This window comes from Panthera leo, chromosome A3 (assembly GCF_018350215.1).
Source record: "Panthera leo isolate Ple1 chromosome A3, P.leo_Ple1_pat1.1, whole genome shotgun sequence".
Taxonomy (NCBI): domain Eukaryota; kingdom Metazoa; phylum Chordata; class Mammalia; order Carnivora; family Felidae; genus Panthera; species Panthera leo.
In genome coordinates this window covers 104,359,162-104,385,353 of record NC_056681.1, presented here as the reverse complement: position 1 = coordinate 104,385,353, position 26,192 = coordinate 104,359,162, and the positions used below count along the sequence as shown (strand labels likewise).

At 56.4% G+C, this 26,192-nt stretch overlaps 1 protein-coding gene and 1 long non-coding RNA gene across 3 annotated transcripts; one reads left to right on the top strand and one right to left on the bottom strand.

The window, feature by feature from the left end:
• Positions 1-523: 523 nt before the first annotated feature.
• PROM2 (prominin 2) lies at positions 524-16,054 on the bottom strand. The gene is made up of 24 exons (XM_042933101.1): positions 15,799-16,054; positions 15,108-15,157; positions 14,483-14,685; positions 14,267-14,387; positions 13,925-13,988; positions 13,548-13,637; positions 13,058-13,257; positions 12,633-12,707; positions 11,768-11,831; positions 11,427-11,586; positions 10,988-11,140; positions 9,989-10,112; positions 9,384-9,475; positions 9,184-9,268; positions 6,451-6,597; positions 5,872-5,943; positions 4,963-5,055; positions 4,773-4,826; positions 4,358-4,438; positions 4,069-4,137; positions 3,311-3,400; positions 2,976-3,082; positions 2,546-2,620; positions 524-2,365 (listed from the first exon to the last, which is right to left on the bottom strand). Exons 1-23 carry the CDS (start codon positions 16,052-16,054, stop codon positions 2,557-2,559), a joined length of 2,514 nt encoding a protein of 837 aa, XP_042789035.1. The 3' UTR covers positions 524-2,365; positions 2,546-2,556.
• Positions 15,972-21,515, top strand: LOC122216361. 2 transcript variants are annotated; one of them, XR_006200855.1, is made up of 4 exons: positions 15,994-16,041; positions 18,257-18,458; positions 20,080-20,208; positions 20,557-21,515. It is a non-coding gene; the product is annotated as an uncharacterized LOC122216361 (long non-coding RNA). The 2 variants fall into 2 exon arrangements; XR_006200854.1 differs by lacking the exon at positions 18,257-18,458 and having other exon boundaries at positions 15,972-16,041.
• The last annotated feature ends 4,677 nt before the right edge of the window (positions 21,516-26,192 follow it).

The following is a 26,192-nucleotide window of genomic DNA, read 5'->3' as shown; positions in this document are numbered from 1 at the left end:
TTCCTCCTTGGGAGGACCACTGACCCCAGAAGACACTCCAAAAGTGCTGAGCAGAGCTGTTAGCCTCTGGGACTAAAGAGGTAAAAACTAGGCCCACCAAGAGGAGGGGGTGCCTGGCAAATCTTTCATGCTTTGGGTTGGGACCCCGGGGGAATTCACCCCCAGAAAACAAATGAACTGGAACTAGACCAGCACTCCAAGGGACTGCAAATCATCTCAGTCCTGAAAGTAGATTAAAACAACCGTGGTTTGCTAAATCCCAAGCCGTCCGCCAGATGTAAACATAATCCTCATGGAGGTAGACTAACTTCATTCTATGCCTCAGATTCTTTCTACAGGTTTTCCGATAGAATGTGTGCCGTTCAGTCGAAAATCGCCACGTATGTGAGGAGACAGACAAAACTAACAAAAACCAAGGGAAACAACAGACACTAGAAATAGACTCAAAGGGGATCCATATCAGGGAGTTATTAAAATAACTATGTGCAGCATGCCCACATATGTGAAGGACAAGGTAGAGAGCTTTGATGGAGAACCAGAAATGATTTTTAATCGTCCTCTTTCTATTTTTATCCCATCAACTTCATTCTTAACATGCAGGGTGCCACGGTTCCCCTGCAGAGGCCAACGGATGAGAGACAAGGCAAAGAAGCTTCGGGGAAAAGCCAAAAAGAAGCAACTGTGCTACATTCAAGGATGCCTGTCTGGAGTGTGCTTGCAATAATGAGAGTGCATTGTGCATGCACCGTCCTACTTTCTAGTAGCAAATCCATTGCTGCTCTGTAAGATGCAATTGAACATAGACACCCTCCAAAACTCAGCAGACTACAATCTCAAGGGGCTTTGCGCCTTTGAACAGGGACCCATCTCCCTCCTCCCTTGTACCTGCCAAGACCCAGCTCGGCCCCTGGCCCAGAATAGTCATGGCAAAAAAAAAAAAAAAAAAGCAGCATTTGAGCACTTGTTTTGTGGCAGACTCTTGCCAAGGGCTTTCCATGCAACGTCACAGCTCTAGGAGCTGGTTGTGACTACTCTTTCCATTTTACAAAGGGAGAAGCTGAGGTCTAGGGAACACACATAACATGTTCAAGGTGTCCTGGCCACCTAGCATTAAAGCCAGGATGTGCGCCCAGGTCTGCCTGCTCCCAGAGTGGGTCCCACTCCCCACCTGCTGATTGCTGGGATGATCCTGGATGTCTATGGTCAGAGGAGGCCTTGGCTTCTCCTCTCCAAAAAAACTCACTAAACACCAGGCTGTAGCCTGGGAAAGCTGGTGTTAAAGATCCAAGGCCAAGGCTTAGGAAGTGAGAACACTTTCATGGATCTGAGGTTTTGTCCATCTCTTCTCTCTCCTCCTCCCTTTCCCTGTTTCTAGAACTCAGCATCCAGCAATCAGAGAGGGCACAGGGATGGACTAGGGATAACCCTAGGCCACATGCATAGGGTAGAAGGAGTAAGGGCCACAGGGGAAAATCCTGTTGTGGCCACCAGATCTCTTCCGGGAAAGCTGGGTGGGGACTGTCGAAGAGGCTACTTTCTGGGGTCCCAAGTCCCTTCCTAGAAAACCAGTGCTCAGAGGGGAACTGCAGGACAAATAGCACTATTTCCAACCTGGGGTATGGGCAAGGGGCTCAGCCTTCAAACAGACCTCCTTCGCCCCACTGGGGGGCCAGAAATCCAGGTCAGGACCTGTGGAGGGCCAGGTCCCTGGGCAGTGGAGGGCTCGAGAGCTGTGAGGCAGAGCCCTGGTGGCCCCTGGCCTACTTGGTGGCTTTACCCGATTAGTTTGGTTGGGCAGGAGGGGGTCCCTGGGTACCAGCAAGGTAGCGGGATAAGGTAGAGAGGGGACAAAGTGGGGAAAAGGGCTTCCCTGGGGAGAGGACATAAGGGCTGGAGCAGAGTGAAGCTGGGACAGGTGGGCGGGTCAGATGAGGAAAAGGAGCAGGAGCTTAGAGAGGAGTGGACAGGGGGCGGGGCAGATGGTGACAGACTGGGGTTGGGCGGGGCCTCCGTCTCACCCCAGGGACTGAGCAAGGGGTTCCAATAGATGGAGAACAGGCTCTTCCTGGTGCTAATATATTGCAGCGAGGAGGGTAAGGGATCGACACCTGGAAGAACCTGTTGGCTCCTGTAGCTCACCAAAAGTCACATGTACATTTGAGAATGAAAAAAGGGGTCCATGAGCAGCAAGGGGGCGGGAAAGAAGTAGGCAGAATGGGGTCAGGTAACTGGAGTTGAGGGACAATCCAAGCCTGATGCCAGTCTGGGCTCAGAGCAAGAGCAACGGGTGTCCTCTGGTCCAGTCCGAGTCAAAGGGGAGGGAGGCAGGCGGCATCAGGCATCACCGAGCAGCCAGCAAATATCCCTGTTATGGATTAAGAGCCAAACGGGTGAGGCGGGGGCGGGGGGCAGGGCTCAGGCTGGGTGGGCCAGATCCAACACTCGGACCCTGTCAAGTCCCAGAACATTCCCTCCCTCCTGGGCCCTAGAGACCCCGGGTCCCACACCCTTCCTTTCCCTTCTTCCCCCCACTCCTGGCACTCACCTACTGGGGTCCTACAGCTTCAGGGAGGTGACCCGGGGGATGTGGAAGAGCTGAGTCTCCTCAGAACTGGTGGAGCTGTGACGTCGCAGAAAGAGTGAGTGAGCACCCAGGCACAGACCCTTGGCCCTGACGCAGGGACAAGCCCAGAGCCCTGATTTTCCGGCTGCAGAAGCTCTCCAGGGGGTAGGAAGAGTTCCTAAAAGCAGCGGCTGGGTAGATGTGTTTGCAACAAGAAGGATGTGGGCAGACATACGAAAGAACTTTCTGGACCTGGAGTGCCTCAGAGGGTGTGACTCTTCAGGGCTAGGCATGAGCCTCCTCAGCCTGGGAGGCCTCAGGAGGGGGTGTGCCGGGGGGTAGAACCCAGCAACTAGAAGGACGCCTTCCTGGACCCCTGATGTCCCCTCCTCAGTCCTGGCAGCCTCCTCACCTGAGGCGTTTCCAAATGGGACGAAAGTATTTGGAGGTCTTGACGGCAAAGATGATGCTGGGGATCAGGAAGAAGGTGCACCATGCCAGGCAGAACCAGAAGGCATTCTAGAACAGAGGGTGTGAGGTCAGCTTGCTGTGGCTAGGCAGCAAAGTCTTCCCACCCTGCTCTGTACCCTTAGTCCTCCCATTGACTCCATGAGGGGAAGGGCTGAGGGGAAGGGCTGGTGGGCAGGCCTGGAGGCAAGAGTCCTGCTTCACCTTGTGCCCTGCTCACGCCGCCCCTCCGACTGGGGCCTCCACGTCCACGAGCCCTGATGAGCTTGAGGCACTCACCCAGGGATCAGCGATCATGTCACACAGGACCACACGGCCATTGTCCAGGGCTCGGGAGAGAGGCTGGCAGGTGGCAATGTGCTGAGTCACCTGTGGGGTCAACATGAGGCAGGTACATGCAGAGACACTCAGACCCACAGGTATACACCCCATATTCAGAGAAAGAGGTTGACAGGAACAGAGTTAGGTCCAGGGACCCCGTAGGGAGCCACTGCACAGTTTGTACGGACACATGGATGCAGGGACATAGAGATGAGGACATATTGACATAGGCTCCTTGCTCCACTCTTATCTTTTCCACGCCATTCACCAGCCTCTGTTAAGCCCCTACTGTGTGCCCGGCACTGCATGCACACACACACATACTCGGGGTTGAACAAGACCCCACCTGCCTAGTGTGGGTGCCAGATAGCTTGCAGAGGCTGTGGTCAGCCCAGGCCTGCAGGAGGAGGTGCACTTGGAGAGCTGGACAAAGGGACCGGCATGAGGAAGGGTATGGTGACAAGGTGTGGAGGGCATGTTCTAGAAAGCCAGGGCCAGCCCAGCTCACATTCAGGCCTCAGAGAGGGGCTGTGGCAGAGGCTGGGTGAACAGAACCCAGCCAGGAAGCAGGGGTGCAGATCTGGGAGTTTGGGCTCAATGCTGAAGGCCTAGGGCACCCCAAGGGGCTCTCGGGGCAGAGGAGGGATGTAACAGTGTGAAGAGCCGGTGGTACTGGGAACCTGCTTGAGGCCAGGAGAGCTTGAGCCCCCACTCACCTCCTCTCTTACCCAGGCCACGTACTGGGAGAAGTAACCCATCTCTCGGGTCAGGAAACACTCACTTTCCTGCAGGACAGAGAGGAGTCCAGGACTGGCAGCTGTTCCAGGAACCAGCAACCCCACGCCCCATACCGGACAGGGCAGGCCGAGCTGGCTTTCCTGGGAGCCACGGTGAGGGGACAGGGATGGAGAAGCCTGGGTGGAGGAGAAGCTCCGTGTGCCTGAGCGCCTCAGCCCATCTCTGACTAGGAAGCAGCCCCCCTGCCTCTGCCCATCTACCACTCACATTCCTCAAGATACTGGTGGCCCAGGTAGGCAGCTGTCCTTTTAGGTAAGTGACATTGTCCAAGACACGAGAGGTCTCTGTCTGGGGGATTGAAGACAAGAGAGGCTTAACTTAATGCCCTGCTCGTTCAGCGAGATGCTATGCATTCATTCACCCATTCATTCATTCAATGTGTAAAACACACATACTCACCTTGGGTGGGGGGGGGGGGGTGTTAGGCCCTAAGGACACAGAGGCTAAAGATGGTGATCTTTAAGGATCTGCTCATCCACCCCCATTTCTTCCCACCCTCTACCCTCAACCTCCAGGGGGACTGGGCAGAGCAGATGACATCCCAAGCCAACAAGGCCCTGACTTCCTTTTTCCCTCTGTTGCCCACCGGCTCCCCCTCCCCCTCCCCCTCCCCAGCAGCCACCTGGAGATTCGGGGCTGAGGATGCCAGGGCCCTGACAGTGAGGTTGAGGTTGGCCTGTGGAGAAGAGAGCAGGGATGGTTAAGGGAAGGGATGGGTGGAAAAGGAGGGTTCCCGGTCCTTCTTTCCTCTTTTACCCCTCCCTGCCTCTCCTCTTCCCCAGGTTCCAGGCTCCCTGGGCCTCCAAGCTTACCACAAGGCTCTGCTGGGGGAGGACCTTCTCCTGATAGAGGTTTTTGAGCCCTTGGGCTTCCTCTTGCAGCTGCTGCCCCAGCACAGAACTGCCCTGAGGGGACACAGGGATGAGAATGGCACTCTGCCAGGGACAGGCCAGCCTTCGCCAACACATTCTTTACCCAACTGTTCAGCCAGACATACTGAGAAGACGTGGAAAGTGCTGGGCTCAGAGGCAGAAAACCGAGGCCACCTTAAGCTCCCGGGCCTGATCCAGGTTTGGGGGCACGAAGCCCAGGTTCTAGGTCCACCCCTAGCTGACTAGGTGCTCCTAAGTCAGAGCCACAGGGGTTGTCTGAGCTGCAATGGCATCTGCTGAAACAGGAATACTCTTTGTCTACCCATCATGCAGAGTTGGTGTGGGGTCTATGTTTTGAAGAGAACTCTTTAAGCTTTAAATACTTATAAACACAAAATGCTATTTTTTTCCAATAGAGTGTAAGCTCCTCGAGGGCAACTATCGTGATATCTGGTCCGTCGCATTGTCCTCACACCTGTCCCAGCAGATTCCCTGAGCAGTGTGCACTAAGAAACGCTTGCCCAACTGTGTGATGTCAGAGCAGTCACTCCATGTGATCTGAGGTGGAAGATAATCTACTTCGCAGATGAAGAAAGCGAGGCCTGGAAATGCTGAATGACCTGCCTACGGCCACACAGCCATTGGTGGTAGGTAGAGCTTGAGTCAGAACCGACTCTGCCAAGCTCTCAAGCCCAGCCAGGGGATCCAGAGCCTCAACGGTCACTGGTGGGAGCCCTCAATCCCCTGTCCTTGCCTTCATGCCCTCCAAGCCCTCCCACAATCTCCCTCCTCCCAGGCCTCTCTCTGTCTGATTTCTGCCTGGCCGGTGGGCTCTCGGGTCTTTCTCACTTGGGTCCGGGCCAGTCCTTCCAGCTCCTGAGCCAGCTTCTCCACGTTGGTGTTCACCACAGGCTTCTGGATCTGGAGATAGACAGGAGAAGCCAAGAGGGGATGCACTATGGCTCCTCCAGCCCTGTACTGGGGTACAGTCTATTCAGAAGTACCCCAAACGAGCTGAATCTATCGTGACACGTTGGTCACAGTGGGTTTGACCTAAAACTGCAAAATAAATCAGGCATTTCGCATTAGGATAGAAGGGGAAAAAATGAGGCGCCCTCTGGTGTAACCCATCGAAGAGGCCTCCTCCCACCAGCATACTGTCCACAGCAGTGGGTTCAGGACCATGAACAGCGACACATGCTGCTGGGTGGGAGCACGTTCCTTCCCGCCCAGCCCAGATGGTGGCTCCAGGACAGGCTTGAGGCACATGGTGTGCAGACACCCCCAACAGGAAGAAGCCCCAGGGACGTGTGGAGAGGTGAAGGGAACATGGAGGGCTGTGATGAGATAATACACCACCCCCCACCCCAGCTCCTCTGCAAGCCCCTCTGTTCTTCCATGGTCTGGACTGAGGTGCTTCCTGCTGACCTGATCAAGGAAGGTGGAATAGTGGATGTTCTCCAGCCCACTGCTCTGCAGGGCTTCCAGGTCCCGGTGGGCGGCTGGGCTCAGCAGGTCCAGATTCTTCATGTCTATTTTAAGGTTCTGCAACTCCTGCTGCAGCTTGGCGGTATACTGAGGGGGTGGGGGACAGGGTGAGGGCGTGCCCAGTTGCTGAACCAGGACCCCAGAGCTGCTATCCTAGGTGAGGGGTCCCCAAGCCCTCAGGGCCCTCCTTCTGGATATCCAAGGCCCCCACCTTGGCTACTCCCAGCCCCAGACAGTCTCCCAGGAGGCCTCTGCTTCCCACCTGTCCCTATTCCAACCCACCCCCACCAAGACCTAGCTCTCCTCTGCATCTATCTGGCTCACAGACAGAAACACAGACCCTCTGGCAACCCAATATGAAATAGCTTCCCTGGCCCAACTTTATCACATCACCCTTGTTAAGGTCTTCAAAGTATCTGTTATTCTGAAATTATTTGTGGACTTGTTTATTGCCATCAGCTCCAGGAGAGTGACAACTTGTCTGCCCATTCTGTACCAGCCCCTCAGTGTAGAACAGAGACTCACATGTGGCAGGCACAATACAAGTTTGTTGAGTGCGTACAAACGAGTGAATGAGTGGGGAAACCCAATCACATTTCCAAGAGAGACCACAGTTTAAGGAGACTCTTGAGGGCACCTGGGTGGTTCAGTCGGTTAAGTGTCTGACTCTTGACTTCAGCTCACAGTTCGTGAGTTTAAGTCCCATGTCAGGCTCACCCTGACAGTGTAGAGCCTGCTTGGGATTCTGTCTCTCCCTCTCTCTCTGGTCCTTCCCTGCTTGCTTGAGTGCCCTCTCTCTCTCTCTCTCTCTCACTCTCAAAATAAATAAACATTAAAAAACAAAAGGGGACTCTTGGCATTTTTCAACCATTGCTAGAAGAGACTGGGCATGAAATTCAGCCCCGATGTTTAACAGATGAGAAACTGAGGCTAGAGAGGAACATTGACTTGCCCAAGATTTCATAGCAAGTTAGCTAACAGAACCCAGCCCCGCTCACCCCTCCCTATCCTGCCACACTGCTTCCCTCTAATCCTTGAAGAGGCGGGGCTCTTATGGCAGTGTTTCAGGCACAAGGGTATACCTGACAGGTATAGCATAACAGACAGGTACACAGGAGAGGCTTGAAGGCGAGCAGAGCCCTCCTGGTGCCCTGGAAAGCACACCTTGTCATATTTATTTCTGCATCATCAGCTCGTTCTTATCTCCTTTGAAGACAAGTGCTCTTAAGGTCACATTTGGTGTGTTGCACATGGCCCTGAAGGACTGCCCAGTCCCTTTGAACCTGAAGCTCGTCCACACTATTCTGTGAGCTGGAACCTCCCCTGAGAACCATGACGTCCAGCTAGCAGAGCAGGGGCACCTTCTGCCCGGGTCCCCTGCTGCAGTCCTCCCTGGCCAGCCTTCATCCATGGGGCAGGAGCTCTGGCCTCACATTGGGATGTGGCTGCTCTGTGGACCTTTCGTCTGCCAGGGATGCAGGAAGGGGAGGCAGCTAAGGCAGTGTGCAAGATTACACTTTCAGACACGGAGTTGGAACTGAAATCTGAACCATTTGGCTATGCTACGCTGTGGGTTGAGAAGGGCTGGTGGATTTAAGAGGAGTTGGAAGGGTTTCTGCAGAGGAGGAGGAATCAGGAGTTAGCATGGTAGGAGTGTGGGTCAGGGAGAGAGGCAGGGGGGAGACATAGGGTTTTCCCAGGACATGCTTGGGAAAGTCTCCCCAGGGGCCTTGGGAGTCCAGGCGGCTCTCCCCACCTCACTTAAGTGCAGACAGAGGTAAGGAAGGAATATGTTACAGCTTCTGTACACCCTTAGGAAAACGACATTCTCAAAATACATCCCCTCCGGTGAAGCAGCCATTCCTTCTCTCTGTCCTAGAATTGTCTCTTGCCAGTATGGATATGGTTTCTAAACACCAAGCTCTGGCAAAGTCCAGTGGTTAACAGAACAGGCTTGAAGGGCAGGGCTCAAACCCTGCCCGCCTACTGGCTGTGTGAGCCCTCCCCCAGGGACACCCAACTTCATCACCATCATTTTCACTGTCATACCCCATTCTTTTTTAAATTTTTTTTTTTCAACGTTTTTTATTTATTTTTTGGGACAGAGAGAGACAGAGCATGAACGGGGGAGGGGCAGAGAGAGAGGGAGACACAGAATCGGAATCAGGCTCCAGGCTCTGAGCCATCAGCCCAGAGCCTGATGCGGGGCTCGAACTCGCGGACCGCGAGATCGTGACCTGGCTGAAGTCGGACGCTTAACCGACTGCGCCACCCAGGCGCCCCTGTCATACCCCATTCTCAACCACCCCACTACTGACTGCAGTGTCCCAACCAATGCCTGTCCTCAGCCAGGACACGCACACCTTAACCTTAGCCCTCTCATTCACTCTCCTTATCCTTTCCTACTACAACCTCAGCTGTGTTTACTTCTTCCCGGAGCACAGCACTCAGAGCTGGTCATGGCCTCCAGGCCCTCATCCATCCACCCACACACCCTGGGCTCTCGCCCTGGGTCAGGCTCTGAGCTTTCACCTGGGGCCTCTGTCCCTGAGGCACCTCAATTGCTCCTGCAGACTTCTCAAGTTCAATAACATGGGCCTACCACAGAGGCAAGGCCAGAGGAAGGGGTTCTGCAGGAAAGAATCCCCACAACCCTCCAGAAGGTTCCCTCACCTGGCTGATATTCAGGTGCTTCTCCAGGTCATAGGAGTCATTGAGCTGCAGGACGCTCCAGAGCGCGGCCCCTTCCTTGCACTGCCTGGGGAGAAGTAATGGGCATCGAAGACAAGAGAAAAGGACAGCAGGTGGGGGCTGACATCACCCACCTCAGCTGCTCCTCACACCCTGTCCCCCAGCCTAAGCATCCCACTCACTGATAGGCCAGGAGGATGCTGATGTTCTTCTTCAGGCCAAGAAGCTGAGACAAGTTCATGGATGGGGGCAAGTTCCCTGGGGTGTCTGCAAACTGGAAAAGGGGCAAAGAGGAATGGGCCTGAAACAGGCTGAGGGCAAGGCCGTCCCAGCTCCCCTAGAGCCTGGTCCCAAGCCACCTTGGCACAGAAGAGACCACGACCCTGTGACTGCAGCCCAAACCTGCCTCTAACTCAAATCACCCCTGGGCCGTTAACTCCTTGCAGGGAAACTTCTCTGGGCCAGCACCTTGGCTCACCTGCTAGAAGCACTGGAGAACCAGGATTTCCAGTTTGCAGACTCAGTATTAGGAGAACAGACAGACTCGGGTCTGGGTGCAGCCCCTGGGATCCCTGCCCTGGGGCCTGGGCATTATTCCAGGGACTCACGGGTTTGCTCTCTCTCACCCCTTTTCCACTGGCCATTTCCTGCCTTTCCTTGGCCATCTCCAGCCATCCTCCTGTCCCTCCCTCCCCTTTCCCCCTCTGGCTCCCACTTCGTTCTAACCCCTTGCTCTGCCCTCATCCCCCTCCACCTCCCTCTGGGCCGCAGAACACAGCAGGCTCACCTTGTAGAGCTCTCTGCTCTCCCAGCTCCGGCACACCAGCGTCTGCACATTGCCGCCCACCAGGAAGGTGGCGAAAACAAGGAGGATGAGGGGTGCGGCAAGGAGGAAGCTGAAGCCCACACCCCTGGGGGAAGGCAGAGGGACAGGGTTGAGATGGGAGAGAGAGGCCAGCTGCACTGGACCACACCCTCTGTCCCGCCACATCGGGGGGCCGGCGTGGTCAGCGAGTCGGCCCCAGGGCAGAGCCCTTTGAGGGCTCAGCCTCCTGGGCCAGGGGGGAGAACTCAGAACTGCTGGCTGTTCCCCTCCCCCTTCCCCCACTCCCCTCATCATGGGTGTCCTGGCTGGCCCTAGTAATCTAGAGGAGAAGGTAGCTGCTTAGCTGGAAGAGACAGGACTGCCTGCCTCTGAGACTAAGGTGCATGGAGGAGACTGGCTCCAGAGCTCAGCCCTCAACAGAGCCACCTGCAAGGCCGCAACTTAGAAGGGTTGAACAGGACCAGTGCTGCCCTGTAGGGCTTCTCTGGGGGACAGGCACAGCCCCAAGCCAGGGTTTGAGGCTTGGAGAATAGAACAAAGGCTGCATTTCAGCCTCCACTCGCCCCTTGGGTCAGGCAGATTCTACTTCGGGTGCCACCTCCTATTGGTAGTACTACCTAGATACTGGGTTAAGAAGGATTCTGAGGCTACGTTCGACTCAGTGGGAAAGCGTGCCCACTGGTTACTATAGTTGCCAGTGGCGTGGAAGGGGGAAATGCTTCTTATTTGCCATTCCCGCTCTAGTCCACCCTTGTATACAGATGAGGACACGGAGGCCCAGGTGGGTGAATAATTTGCCCGGAGCCATCCAGTGAATCGGTGCCAGAGGCAGAGGTAGAGCTCAGCCTCTTGATCCCCAGGACTTGCTTCTGTAGCCACACTAGGAGCTGTCCATGGGCATGAGAGGAATCTGGGCAGCCCAGTGGGAAAGACCCTTCCCCTCTCCCCAGCCCTTCTTACATCATGAGGAAGCGGGCTCCAGCCTCGCCCTTGGCTTCCGAGTGGCCGGGGTCCTCCCTGGCAGCCAGCCCCCAGATGCCGAGGTTGAGGCCCAACAGATTACAGACCACCACAAGCAGGACTGCAGAGCACAACACGCAGCCCAAAATCCACCTGCCGCAGAGAGGGTGCGGTGTCACTGACAAGGGAGGCACCAGGATGGGCTGGCATAGGACCTAGGGGCTGGGTGGGGCCCCACTGCTCCTATGGGCTCCCCAGGCTCAGATCCCAAGGGCACACAGCCAAGGTGGAGACAGAGGCCCGAGGAGTAAGGGGTCTTGGCTTAAATGGAGGCAGATGCTTAGTGCAGCCAGGGGTTGATGGGGGCTCAAAATCAGGCCCACAGTGGCTGAGAGGCTGGGCTGCCTATCCCATCCCCACCCCATGGACTCCCAGGCACCTGTATTTCTCATATCTCTGCACCTCCTTCAGGTAGGGGCGGCTACTCTGTTCCACCTCCTCCAGCGTCTGGCTCCAGCGAGAGGCTGCCTCCCAGCCTGGGAACTCTTCGGCCAGTGTCCTCAGCCCTTCAGGCTTCTGGGCTATCACCTCCTTCAGCTCTGCCCAAAGCAGCAGAGACTTGTGGGAGGGGCAGGAAGAACATGTGGGACCCGTGGAGAGGGCCCACTCTCTGACCAGGCCCAGATGGAGGACAGCCTTCCCCTTCCACCCTACCCCCACTGCCCCCTCCTCCTGTCGACAAGTCTCTTTGGTGGGGGTGGCCCCTGGACAGGGCCTCACCTTTGACCATGTTGGCCGTCTGCAAAGCTGCCAGGAGCGGGAGTGCGTTGAAGGTGCTGTTCTCCTGCCAGAACAAAAGGCAGCTGTGCCTCCCACTTCCCACCTGCTGTCCCAGCTTCAGGGACCCTTGACATCACCAGGCCCAGAGGCGGGGCATCCCTCTTAGTGCTCCCAGCTCAGGAAATGAGAAAACAGGCTTCCCCTTGTTCTCTTGGTCAATGGCTTCTTCTCTCCTCCTTCAGCCCGGCGTGACTCAGCTCCCCAAAATATTGCTCCTGGAAGACCCCTCCTTGCTCTCCCCACCTCTCTTGCCGAGACTGCGGCAGCCTCCCAGCCATCCTCTCTTCTCTTCCATCCATCCTACGCATGCCGGGCCTAGGTCCCTACAGTCCAGCCCCAACCTACTCTTCCTAGCCTCAGCTCCCATTTTCTTCCTCCCAGGAACTTCCACGCCAGCCGCCCAGCACAGGTGACTCACCGTTTCCCCAACTCTGGCATTTTCCAGGCCCTGGGTCACAGGTGCTGACTCATGCCGCACCCTCCCCCACAGCCCATCTGCATGATGGGTTGTACCTCCAGGGCTCAGCTTCTGTCCTCTCTCCCTTGCCACCCCAGCCCCCCCCCCCCCACCTTGAGGGGCCCAGCTCTTCTTTCTGAGTTCCAGGCCAGCCTCCCCTATCAGAGAGCGTGCACTGAGAACCGACATCATGAGCCTCCAGCCCACGGAGCCATATGGGAGGTAAGGCCCTGATTTGACCCAAGTCTTAGGTTCAGCTGGGTTCCCACCCCAAAGGGGGAAAACGAGATCCCCCACTTGTGAGCTCCCAGGTGATGGGGAAGTCAGGTAGACTGGGCAGGCACTCACCTCCTGGACCATGCTGGAGAAGTTGGCCTCTGGGACACCCTTCAGCCGATGCAGGACATCGTCCACTGGGGACACCTGAAATAGGGTGGTGGTGGTATGACAAAGTCCATAGAGAGGCCTGAGAGGAGTCCCTGAGGGAGGATGGGAGGAACCCTCAGTGTCCCTGTGTGCAAATGGGGAACACCTCCCCAGGTGGCAGGGAGAACTCAAGGAGCTAATACACACGAAGCTCACAGTACGGCGCGTGGCCCAGGAAAGCTCTTGCCCCCATTGCCAGGATGACCATCGTCAATCCTTGGAGAGGGGAGGAGCCGCCGAGGAAAGGGATCAGGAGTCTGCCTCAGGAAGCATCCAGGGATTCCTGGAGCAGCAGGCAGAGCAGCGCCCCCACCCCCGTTTCAAGCGGCCCTGTCCTGGGCCTGCACCTGGTCAAAGTCAGCTCCCAGCTCCAGGGCACGGGCTCGGCTCTGGGCCTCTGTGCAGTCCTGGCAGCCAGGCTCCTGCAGCAGGGTGAGGAGGTGCTCCCGGTGCTCCCGGACAGCTGGCTCCAGGTCCCGCTGGCCCTCCCGCAGCTCCACCAAGGTGGCATTCAGGGCTTGGAGGTGATCCATAGAGAGCTGCAGGGCTGAGAGACACCGCTCTGGACTGAGCAGTCTCCACTGTGATTGGCACAGAACATCTCCCCCCCTCCCCCCAGCCAAAGGGATGTGGGTCATTAACTTCCACAGTTTTAATGGAAACTGCCCTGGGGCACATTTAGCCAGGTTGTGGGCAGGGATGCCAGGAGGGATCCCAGGATAGAGCCATGAGAAAGTCAGGGGTCGGGCTTGCTGAGGCGGGGAGAGAAATCCAAGGCTGAGCGAGGGTGGGGCCTGCCCCCAAGAGGCAGCCACCCAGGACACTGGGCCCACTCACCCTGGCCCAGGCTGTTCACTGAGGTCAGCACTTCATACACGGTGCTCTTGAGCTGGGTGTAGATCGTGCTCCCAATGCTCTTGCCGACACCTGGGGAGCACAGGGTCGTCTGCAGGGCTGGCCCCCAGAAGCCGAGGGCCCCTCTTCACCCATCCAGCTAGCCTCCCCAGGTCCTGCACTGGGCTCTGCAGGGGAGGTCCTGGCTTCTTGGTCCTGTCACGCGGTGACTACTGTGCTCCCCAGCTGGGCCCAATCCCTGTCTCTTCAAGGGTGTGCCCAGGTGGAGCCCAGGATGAAGGGGTGAGAGGGCCCCCAAGGCAGGCCTGAGCAGGGGGACCCAGAGGCTGGCCAGCCTGTCGGCCAGCTATAACCCTCACCATCCAGTTCCTCCAAGACTCGCTTCTGGGGAAGGGAGAACTGCTGTGCCACGGCCTGCAGCTCCTAGGCAAACACAGGGTCATGAGGCTGCTCTTCCCTGTCACCTGACAGCCCCCCTCTTGTCCCTTCCCTAGCCCTCCCGGGACTCCCCACACAGCTGGGTGGCCATCCTGAGGATGCCCTGGGTGCACTTCTGTATTATAACAACTCTCCAGCAGGGGGCAGCCAGGCGCGTGTTGAAAGGGGCACCCTTTCTAATTGGCAGGTCCCACTCTACTCTGTCCCGCCTGGGGCTGGTGCTCAGGCAGGCTCGTGGGGGTGAGGGGTTACTGGGCACTGACCTGGGGGACATCGGAGACCAGGCCCCGGAGGCTGAGCAGAGTCTCAGGCACGGCCTCCACCCCGGGGGCCATCTGCTCATGCATGTGCTGGTTGGTGACAAAGGCACAGACCACACCAATGCTGCAAGGATGGGGGAGGAGGCAGGGGCTTGCTGGATGCCCACGAGCACTTTGGGCCTCAGCCCACACCTCCCACCTGGCCTGGGCGCCCCTCACAGTAGCACGAGGGTGGTCAGCAGCAGGAAGGCCATGAGGGTGCCTCGCTCACAAGCCATGGCCTTGTGCTGGGTCTTCACGCGGCCCCCACAGCGCCGGCGGCAGCGGCAGCAACAGAAACAGAGCCCGGCGATGGGCACCAGGAGGAGGTAGAGGCCCGCGATCACAGCACACACCACGTAGCCAGCCTCATACCGCACCACCTGGGCAAGGGGGCAGGGGTGAGGGGTTGTCCTGACCCTCCCAACGCCGCGGCTTCCGGTCTGACTGCACAGGGAAACCAGAAGGCAAGGGGATGCGCCCACAGCGGGCACTTTGCACACGTCTCCTCCAACCCATGCAAAGTGCGTGGTGTCCTTGTTATTTACCATCTCGTAGAGGAGGAAACTGAAGTCAAGGTTTGCTCACTGCAAAACCCCAGGACCAGTTAATGGCAGAGCTGCGGTCGGAAATTAGGCCCGCGGATTACAGCGTGAATGGAAGGGGGGGAGGGGATGCCGGAGACCCCCACCCTGAGGGACACCCTGTAAGGTGGCCTGAGCTGAGGAGGCCTTTCTACTTCTGCCCCTCATGCTCACCCCACACTGCTCTCCGCCTCCCCCCCCCCCACCCCCCCAGGGCTCACCTCATCCACCTTCACGGAGGACGGCTCATTCAGCAAGGTCTTTACCAACTCTAAGGAAAGAGTCAAACTGGGCGTTTGAGGACAGCAACTGCCCTGCCCCTGTGCCCACCCTCACTGCCAGGCCAAGGTGGGCTCTCTGGAAGGGCTCCTCCCACCGCCATGGCACCCTAGGAGAAGCCCTGTGCATTCATGCCCCGGCCTCCGGAGGAGGGAGGGCTGCCATAGGTGGGAGTGGCTGAGAGGAGGCCCGGCCGACCCCTCCTCCAGAACCCGACAGGTGGGCCCAGCGGTGGAGAAGCCGGAAGCCTGGTTGAAGCAGAGAAGGGGCCCGGCCTAGCAGCCCATCCCCTCAAGAGGCGAGGGACAGGCTGGGAGGGGCCCTGCAGCCCCTCCTGTCCTCCCAACCCCTAGCACCCCTAGACCCAGAGAAAAATCTTAGCCAGGTCTTTGAGAACTTCTAATGTAATTTCTTCTATTTGAGGACAGAGAGACTGAGGCTCAGAGAGGAAAAAGGGCTTGCCCAAGGTCACGCAGCAAGATTTCCAGGTGATGCCCGTGGGCCCCCGGGGACTTCTGGGAAGGAAGGCTGGGGACCCTGCCCTCCAACTGCCCGCTGACGGGGTAGGCGCGCCCCGCGGTCGAGGGGGAACCCACTACCTCCGAGGCCCGCCCGAGGGAGGGGCGCACTCACCGGCGGGGAAGGGGTTGAACTGCACCACGGAGAGGAAGCGGCGCACGGTGCCGTACAGGGGGTTCAGGGGCCCCGGCGGGCGGCCGCGAGGAGCCAGCCAACGGACCCTGGCCGCCGGGGCGAACGCCAGGCGCTCTGCGCGGCCGAAGGACCTGCAGTCCGCGGCCCCTGCCCCCAGCGAGCTCAGGATCAGCCCCAGCCCCAGCCCCAGCCCCAGGCCAAGCAGGGGCGCCAGGAGGCCGGGTACGCGCGTCATGGGGTCGGCCGGGGGACTGCGGGGCAGGCAGGACGGGGCTCAGGCGGCCGGGGGTGCGGACGGAGCGCGGGGCAGGCCGTGCATCCTTCACCAGCCCGTGTCCCCGCGGCTCTCAAAACCGGCCCGACAGGTTTGGGCTCCCGAGCTACCTGGGCGCCCGCCCGCAGCGCTGGAAGGGCAGGGGCGGAGGCCTTGGGGAGGGGGGCAGGGCCTGGCCCGGACCCGCCCCCAGCGTCCTGGGGTGGGAGCCAGGGCGTCTTCTCCCCTCCCCAAATCCTCGTAGGAGGGCTGCCTCCGAGCTGGGAAGGGGAGACACCTCACTAGCTCTGGATTGTTGGGGGTGACCCAATTTCAAAAATCGTATTCCATAACCCAGACCCAAGAGCCCAGGCTGGGGCTGGGAAAACAGCCACCCAGCGAAGCGCTGGCCCAAGGGGTGGCGGGAACGGCGGCACAGACCCAGGAACCGGACTCCTCCCCCCAGCTTCCTCTGGGGCCTGCTCTGTCCCCTGGGGTCATGCTTGGGCCTGCTGCCAGGCCAATCTGGAGCAGAGAGGCCACCAGACTTTGCCCCAGAGTGGCTCCCAGAGGAGCCACTCGGACAGGTGCAATCCTTCGGGAGGGTGAGTCCCAGCTAAGGTATGCCCTTTGGCCCAGCAATGCCCCATCCAGTCAGCAGCCAAAAGAACTAATCAAGGATATGGCCAGAGATGTGTCTACACAGGTCTCTGTTTTGTAAGTGGCTGTATGCCCAATACCCAGAGGGTGCCTGGAGCTGAGCAGGTTGTGGGGAAGTATTGCTAAATGGTTGGGGGATGTTTCTGGCGTGTTCTTCACGATACAGAAACAATCCCGATGGCCGCCACCACCAAGGAAATGGTGAAAAGAGCATCTCACAAGACACACAGGGCAGTCATTAAAGAAAATGATGTGGAAATGGCTCTTTTGACCTTAAAGATACAATGCATTAAAAAGTGCAAACAGCTGCTTACAAAACAGTATGTAGAGTGAGGGTATGAAACACTGGATCATCTCCAGGTAGAATCTCGGCGATTTTTAATCCTTTTCTGCCCATTTGTACTTCCTAATTTCTGTGCAATCAACATGTGTTCATCGTGTTCAAAGGAGTGATAGAAGTTTGTGAGTGCCCATGGCAGCCCTCTTCCCCAGCGGGAGCCCTGGAGGGAGGGGCTGGGGCTGGGGCCATCACCCCTGTGACCCCTCCCCAAGGTCTCCTGCCCCGCCCTTCCAGCTCTGCCCTCCCTGATTTGCCAGGTGGGTGAGGGGTGTACAGATGTGGGGCTGTTCATGGTGGGCGGGGTCCACAGTAAAGAAGTAACTTAAATTTGAGTCAGGGCTGGGCCTGCGACGGAACCCTTACCCTTCCTATGGCTGCGCCTATGGTTTTCTCAGAGCAGTAACGAGTACACGGTCGTAGAAGGAATGGTCCACTTAATAACGGGGTGCAGACAGGAAACGGAACCTCATCAAAGGGTGACTCAGAGATGAGGATCAGGGCTGCAATGAGGAAAGGTGGGGGGGTGTGCTGGCTCCTCGGGTCCAGGGAGGCTCCAGGACAGGTACTGCCCCTGGAGGCCCAACCCCAACCTCTGGAGGGAGTCCCCTGGCCACTCTGCCCTGTGACCGTGCAAGCCAGCTAAACTCGGGCTGTGCCCAGCCCTCACTCTTCCCATCCCACTCATTTGAGCGCAGCACCTGCCCTGGGGGCACCATGGCCCCCCTGGAGGCTGCCTAGAGGAAGGGCTGGTCTCCCCAGAGCCTTCCCCCTCCTCCTCTCCTGCAGCGTGAGCTGTGTAGAAGAACTCTCTGCGGGCCAGCACTGGCCCAGAAATAGCCCTTTCCTAGCTTCCTATAATCCACTACGGTGCCGTGAACTCCACTTAGGGTTTTGTTTTTGTTTTTGTTTTTGGTATTCCCTGACTTGAGTGCACTGGTGGCAAAGGAGTTTAGACCCCAGTTTCCCAGGAGGTCAGGGAACCCCAGGGACCTTGGGACATAAACAGCCCCGTCCCCGCCTCGTCCGGTCTCCCCCTCTTTCTCTCTCTTCCCAACTATCGCAGTTAAGCCATGAGTTTCTACTGCTGTTGTTTTCATTAAGTGTCTATAATGAAAGCCCTGCACGTTGAAGGTGAGATTTCTCCAAGAAAAAATAAAACATACCAAGCCTCTTTTTTGGCCTAGGGGCAGGAGGGTTGATAAAGATACTGAATCTACCAGTTTGACAGGTGGACAAAGTGAGACTCCAAAGAAGGGATTTTCCTGAGTCAGTGACCAAGCCAGGAGTCTCCTTCCTGAGCCGGATCCTGATGGAACAATCTTTCATTGGAGGGACTGGGTCAGCCCCACCTGGAGGGCACCTGGCAGAAACCCCAAAACTGCTGCTGTAATTGAATTCCTTGGGGGAGGGGGGCAGAGCAAGTGGCTGTGTTGGGGCTGGGCGGGCTGGTTGGACAGCAGGGAGGACTCCGCAGCCGCCTCTAAGAGCTGCTGGGCTTCCAGAAGTGTGGAAAGGGGTTCAAGGGTAGTCCTGCCCCGCCCCCTCCTTTTACTCACGCGTTTCTGGCACCCCTGCGCGTCCCTTCCTCCTGCTACCCACTGGGACCCTCTGCTCTCCCTGGAAATTCTTTGGTTGATCTGGGATAAGCTGTCCCTAGTTACCTTGGGAATACTTCCTGGGGTCACTTTCCTACCCCCGAGTCACAGTCCTCAGGAGCTTGATGGTCCCCAGGGCCCCACAGCCCTGAGGTTAAGGTGGGGAGAGCTGGGCAAGGAGAGGGGTTCTGCCCTTCCGAAAGCAGTAGGGCTCATAGAGCCTGAGGACGCTAGGTGCGGCCTGCCGGCTGCCTCATGCGCCACCTGCTGGAAATAGGAGGGGGTGCCCAGCTGTCAGGGAAAACAGCAGACTGGTTCCCCTTCTCTCTGGCCTCAGGTGTCCAGAGAATTTCCACCACCACATACCCCAAGCCACAAAACCATCCCTTCTCCCTCCTTCCTGCATCCAGCCACTCAAATGCATCCCACCTCCTGAGCATTTCTCCAGAATGGACCATTGAAAATGCGGATCAGGGGCGCCTGGGTGGCTCAGTCGGTTAAGCGGCCGATTTCGGCTCAGGTCACGACTCACGGTCCGTGAGTTCGAGCCCCGCGTCGGGCTCTGTGCTGATAGCTCAGAGCCTGGAGCCTGTTTCAGATTCTGTGTCTCCCTCTCTCTGACCCTCCCCCATTCATGCTCTGTCTCTCTCTGTCTCAAAAATAAATAAATGTTGAAAAAAAAAATTTAAAAAAAAAAAAAAAAAAAAAAAAAAGAAAATGCGGATCAGACCATGTGACCCCTTGGCTTCAAACCCTCCCATGGCTCCTTCTCCAGCCTCAGGATGAAAGCGAATTCCTTAACTTGTCTCCCCAGGCGCCACCAGAGCCCTCGGTCCCCCCCTGGTGGTTCTCACAGTGCTCTGCTCTCATCTTGCACATGCTCTGTCCTGTCCCTGCCCACATGGTCCCCCTGCTGTATCTCATCCTCTGCTTTCACCCCATTTCTGTTCATCCTTCAAGACTTGGCTCAATGGGGGGCGCCTGGGTGGCTTAGTCGGTTAAGCATCCCACTTGGCTCAGGCCATGATCTCAAGGTCCATGAGTTCGAGCCCCGCATCGGTCTCTGTGTTGAGAGCTCAGAGCCTGGAGGCCACTTCGGATTCTGTCCCTTCCCCACTCATGCTCTGCTTCTGTCTCTCTCTCTCTCTCTCTCTCTCTCAAAAATAAATAAACTTAAAAAAAAAAAAAAAAAGACGTGGCTCAATGGTCATCCTCTCTGGGAGGCTCCCGGACTCTTCAGCCAGGCTCAGTTGGGGGTCCCTTCAGGCTGGCCCATATTTCCTGGTCATGAGTCTGTCACCCCAACATAGAAGCTGTATTTTATTCACCCTCATATTCTCCCCCTCCACCCTGGCCCCAGGCTCAAGCACAGAACCCAGGGTACAAAGTATTCTCCATAAACGTTTCCCTAGACTTGAGGAAAGCAGATTTCAAAACGCGTAAAGATAAGACATTCTATATCAGCCAGAGAGTCTGCAAGTGAATGTGATTTAAGAATAGATGGGAGAGTCCCCAAGCTGAAATTCTGTGAGTGCATGGAGGTGAGTAAAGCGGGCAAGGAAGGGGTGGGGTGACTGGGAAGGGGAGGGGTCTCTTGGGTGAGTGGCACGTCCCTGGGAACATCTTCGTGAGCCTTGCCAAGCATTAAGGATGGTGTGCAGCCTGAAGAGAGGCCACGGGGAGCATGTGGGGTTTTCAGCAAAGCGTCTAGTGTCCCTGTGGTAACGACTGCAGGCCAGGTGCAGCTTTCAGCATGGGCGCCTGGGCACGGCCACACCCCAGAGGCAGCAGGTATTTCAGGACAGGCAGCTTGGTCAGAAGTAGTCGGAGTCAGGACGGCAGGGGCCGGGGGCACATGGAGATGGCTGCACTCTGGTCTGCTGTTACAGGGTGAACTTCTAAAGGAAGCAACCCCGTACTGAATAGACTCTCCAGAAGGACTTGCTTAGGAAGGATTCAGGTCAGCTGAAGACTTCAGGCCTTGCAGCCCAGGCCCCCTGGGCAGGCCATGCACTCTCTACATGGCCAGGTGAGTCCCCTTGAAACAAGAGGGTCGCCGTGTTCTCAAGACCCGTTGGTCTCTTTGTCGATTAGGAGGACAGCATCTTCTGGCTCAGGCCAGACCTCCTCAAGGGTACCCAGCATCCTCTTCCTCATTACTCACAGCCTCCTTGGCTACCTGTTCTCTCCAAGGCCAGGGTCAAGGGCTTATCTCAAGGTCAGGGCCCAGGCCACATCTGGCACTGACATCTGCTCCCTCCTCAACCCATGGCACTTGGGGAGAAGACTGAGTCTGGTTTGCAGAACCTCGGGGCAATCTGGGGTCTCGTGTTGTCCAGGAGTATCATAGAGGCAGGTCATGCCCCTTCTAGAGCCTGACTTAGAAACGACACAGACACGTGTTGGAAATGAGCTGCTGGCCCTATTGTAACATCCTCTGTAGTCCAGTCTCTTCCGGTCACCACATTAAGTGCAAAGGAAGGTTATTAATGTTCCCTCTTTGAGGGAACATTTGGAGGTGCCATGTGTCCATTTCTTCATCCTGGGTGCTCGTGACAACACCATCGACCAGACTCTCAGGAGCTCTGTCTGACCCCCAAGTCTCCTTTTTGGCATGTCCTGCCCAGATGCCCAGGAGCGCCATGGCAAAAGCCTTAAGTAGAGTTTACACTGCAGCTGGAAAAAACTGGCTCCACCCCTTGTCCCCTTGAGAAGGCTCTGGAAGGACACGAGATGTAGTAGCAGAGGCTCCTCATGAGTGCAGGCCTGGAAGAGGGGGGCTAGGCCTGAAAGACAAGCCCACCCAACCACAATCAGAAGACTGAACTGCATGGTGTCAGGAGGGTCAGTAAACAACATTCTCCTCTGTGGGAGAGTTTCAGGTGGTCTGTCGGGTCAGAACCTGTCCCTCTTGCTCAACGCTGACTACACAAAACCAGGAGGATAGGTGCATGATCCTGTTGATGGAATGAGCGGTCGAAAGAATCTCGATCCACTGGGAACGGTGGGTTCTAGCTTGCAGCATGAAATGGAAGCAGGAGAAATGGGGTGGCCAGTTCACAAACAGATTCCTGGCTTCATAACTGTTTGTGGAAACAAAAAGACCATAATGGATCAGCTGGCCACAAGTTAGCATATGTCAGTAATGAGGCCTAAGTATCTTACTCTAAGTAATGAGTAATGAGTATCTAAGTTGGCTTTGTAATGCTAGACAGCCTGAGAGGTCAAAGGTCGCTCTGCAGAGGCCCAGGGGCATTGTCCTGTGCCGCTCAGCCCTGCTCTGGAGCTTTAGACAGCCAAGACCAGATGAGGTAGGGCCAGGGCGGCAAGCCGTGAGAAGCCACCTGTGTCCGGGACAGGATGACCTGAGGGTCAGGGGGAGGGCCAGGAAGGGCAGGGAAAAGCTTCCATTGGATTCTGGTGTTTCCCACTGAAAGCAGCTGGGGACTTGCCCTGCCTGTCTCCTCCCACCACTTCTCACCTGCATTCGCTGAACCTCTACGGACCTGGCCACCAAGCCTCTGTCACAGCCACTGAAGGACGAGAGGAGTCTAGACCAGCCCTCCCAGGGCTCTGTTCCAAACAGAGGAGCTCTGGTTCCCTGTCTCATGCAGCTGGTGCATTCCCAGTCCGAGGATGGGGCAAAATGTGTCCAGGGTCCCCCTAGGCCGTGGGAGAGGACGTAGGGACACCTTGACACCCAGAGGCACACCTGCATCCCCACAGCCAGCCCCTCAGAAGTATTCTCCCAGGAGGCAGGGTGTTGTATGAAGGAAGCAAATGGACAGTTGCTTTTCTGGGTCTCTTTGAAAGGAAAGGTCTTTGCTCCCTGGGTGACCTACGGTAAGAACGCTGCCCTCAGCCCCATTTCATTAGAGAAGGCCAAATCCAAAATGAGAGGCTTGTAGTGACAAGTGTCATGCAATGCCTTTATCCGATGCACAAGTACCATTAACTGAATCACAGGTACACAAAACATTAAATATACACACTCCCCGGGGGGCGGGGTGTGTGTGTGAATTATACACCAATCTGTGTCCCTAAGATGTAAGGAGGCATCATCAAACTGTGGGAGGGGCTTCTGAACCACAAACACTTACCCAAAGAAAAGCCAGCTTTAAAAAAAATTTTTTTTTTCTAACGTTTATTTATTTTTGAGACAGAGAGAGACAGAGCATGAACGGGGGAGGGTCAGAGGGAGGGAGACACAGAATCTGAAACAGGCTCCAGGCTCTGAGCTGTCAGCACAGAGCCCGACGCGGGGCTTGAACTCACGGACCACAAGATCATGACCTGAGCCAGTCGGCCGCTTAACCGACTGAGCCACCCAGGCGCCCCAAGAAGAGCCAGCCTTTGAGGAACAGGGACAATGGCAAAACTCTTCATTCCCACAGGAGACAGACTTTCTTTTCCCGTTAAGATGCAAGTCCCCAAAACTTCAGTTTGGAAAACAGGTTTCTGGGGGGCTGTAAGGGAGCTGTCATCTGAGCACAAAACTTGCTGCTCAAGCAAGAAGAACAGGGAGAGAGCAGAGATAAAGGCCTTGCACACAGCTAGCAGTTGAGGGGAGCCTTGATTCGGCTGCCCACCGAAATCACCTGCAGCACCCCCCTAAATGTGACTCTCCAGGGCCAGGTTTCAGGTATATGCGGGTTTTGTGAGCTCCCCACGGGTTCTGATGGGCCAGGTGGACTGAGAGCCACTGCCATGGGCAGACCTAGCCCCGCTCCAGGAGAGCAGCCCTTATCCTGAAGGGCAGGGGCACCCCCACCTCACGCACTCCTGAAGTTTCCTGCGGGGGCATGGAGTAGGGTGTCAGGATTCCACTCCTGCCTGTGGCCATCTCCAACCCCACCTTTCCCATGCACCATAGGCAGGTCTCTCTGTGCCAGGCTTGGGGGACCAGATCAGTACAGGTCTGGGAGCGATACGTGGGAAGGAGGTGTAGGGAGAGAGCTGGGTCCCTCAGCTATTCTCGGGGTATGAGGGGCGGGAAGCAGTGGGTCACGGGGAGGAGCCTGGGCCCCAGAAAGGCCCCAGAAGCTTTGGGGAAGCTTTCAGTTAGTTGCGAGTAGCTGGGATTTGGGGACACACACCTGTCCCCAGCATGTTTGGAGATGTAGAGAGCTCCCCGACAAGGTCCGGGCAGCCTCTGGGGTTGCCTGGGTCCCCAGCGGGGCCACAAGAGAGCTCTTGGGGATGGGCTAACGTGCCAGCAGGAAAACAGACAAGTGACCAGAGCAGTGAGGTCCCCACCTTGCTTCAGTTGGTTCTTCCAACGTAGAGGACGGTGAGGGAAGGGCTTCAAAATCAACACAATAAGAGGTGCCTGGGTGGCTCGGTCGGTTGGGCGCCCAACTTCAGCTCAGGTCCTATCTCACTGTTCCGTGAGTTGGAGCCCCCTCCGGGCTCTGTGCTGTCAGTCTCTCTGAGACTGAGAACAAAGCCAAAGCTCTGCTTTGGATCATCCGCCTCCTCCTCTCTCTGCTCCTCCTGTGAGCACTTGCTGGCTCCCTCTCTCTCTCTCTCAAAGATAAACAAACGTGTGAAAATAATGATGACATAATCGGACGATTGGAGCAGTGCCTTTACCTGGGGTCGCCGTTGCCGTGCTGGCTCTCAGCCGGGGCCGCCCTCAGCTTCTTGAAGCTGCTCTCAGCTCCCTGTATGTGGGCCCCTCCACCCCTCAGCCAACAACCGTGCGTCCGATCCTTCTCACACTTGAAATCCCTCTGACTTCCCTGTTGTTTTTCTCTTGCCTCTTCCACCTTATCTCCCTGCTCTCTGGCCGACTCGTCTGCTTCCTAGACTGTGATTACAGACCCAGTGGGGCCCACCTGGATGTTCCTGGATTGCCTCCTTGAGAGCCAGCTGATTGGTAACCCTAATTACATCTGCAAAGCCCCATCACATCACAGAACAGTATTTGAATAACCAAGGGACAAGAGTCTTCAGGAGACATCATTGGAATTTTGCCTCCGATAGGTTTTTTTTTATTGTAAAGCTTCTCACTGTCTTTAATTTGCTGATGTGAACTCTGACTCCCCCAGATGGAGGTGTTTTGTTTTGTTTTCTTTATTTTTTTCCTATGTCAGGTGTATCTGTTAGGATTAGATTCTGTTGAATGTTCAGAAAATCTAAAATAACAGTAGGCATTCTCGCATGAAATAAGACTGGAGGTTGGCCATTCAGGGCTAACCCGGTGGTTCCAAGAAGCAACAATAACACAGGCTCCTTCTCTGTTTTGTTTACTCCTACCCTTGGGATTGCTTCATGGTACAGATGGCGGCTGGAGGTCCAGCCATCACATTCACATTCCAGGCTGGGGGATGGCCTGGACGGGTTGATATCCCTTCTGGATGAGGCACCACCTTCCTCTAAGCAGCCTTCCTAGAAGTCACTTCCAGACCTTGAATGTACATTTCATCAGCCAGAGCTTGATCATAGGGCCACACGTAGCTACAGGGAGATTGGGAAACATGCTCTTTGGGCTGGGCAATCTGCTGGAATAAAGCCAGGGTTCTGTGGCTTAGGGAGAAGGGAAGTGGAACACTGGGTGGATCCAGCCTTCACTGCCCCCTGGGTATTTCAAGCACATTTGACTACAGATGGCTTTTTTTTTTTTTTCACAGAGCACACAGTTCAGAAAGTGTGGCTCTTTTCCTTTAACCTGTGGAGAAACGTATTACATCTACCTGCCCCATACATGTACACGTTCTACAGTGGGGACCCCAAAAGTCCCAAAGTGGGGAAAGTATTCTTTCTTTTAAAATTGAGATTATCTATTTATTTAGAGAGAGAGTGTGTGAGAGAGAGAGCACTTGCACAAGCGGGGGAAGTGCAGAGAGAGAGAATCCCAAGAAGGCTCTAAGCTGCGAGTACACAGCCCGACGTGGGGCTTGATGTCCCAAGCTGAGAGATCATGACTTGAGCCGAGATCGAGAGTCGGACACTTAACCGACTGAGCCACCCAGACGCCCCAGGAGTGAAAGTATTCTAAGACCAAGGTACATAGTACTGAAGAAAATATAAATGGAGAGTCGGAGGATGAAACCCGAGAGACTGAGAACATCAAGGCGTTGGTGGAAGGGTAACCATTGCCCAGCGGGGTGTCCCATGGGATAAATTACTGCCATCTGAGGAAACAGACTCCCCTCGATGGCCAGGCCAGGAGAACACGTGGGTGAAGAAGGCGCTGGGCCTGGATGCAGGTTGGTCCCTTTAGAAGTGTGATACATGGGGATCGTGGGTGTCAGCAGGATGGGATTCCCCAGGAGGGAATAAGCTGGAACCAAGGACCTAGGCTAAGCCAGGGACCGGGCAGGAAGCGTGGGGTCCAGGTACACACTCAATCCAAGGTCAGTGTGAAGCAACGAGGTGGCCCATGGCCCACCGGCGCGTGGACGGAAGTTTGGCACCAAGGGGAGGCAGCAGGCTGAGCAAAGCAGGGCTTAGGTGAGTGCAGATACCAAGGCACCCGACAGGTGGCTGCAAGTGTCAGCAGGCAGCGGGAGGTCAAGGGCAG

Coding starts and splice junctions, on each gene's coding strand:
- PROM2 (XM_042933101.1), bottom strand. CDS start 16,054: ATGACGCGCGTACCCGGCCTCCTGGCGCCCCTGCTTGGCCTGGGGCTG. Junction 14,686..15,107: donor CCTCCGTGAAGGTGGATGAG/GTGAGCCCTGGG, acceptor CCCCTTGCCCAG/GTGGTGCGGTATGAGGCTGG. Junction 2,621..2,975: donor CCCATTTGGAAACGCCTCAG/GTGAGGAGGCTG, acceptor GCGACGTCACAG/CTCCACCAGTTCTGAGGAGA.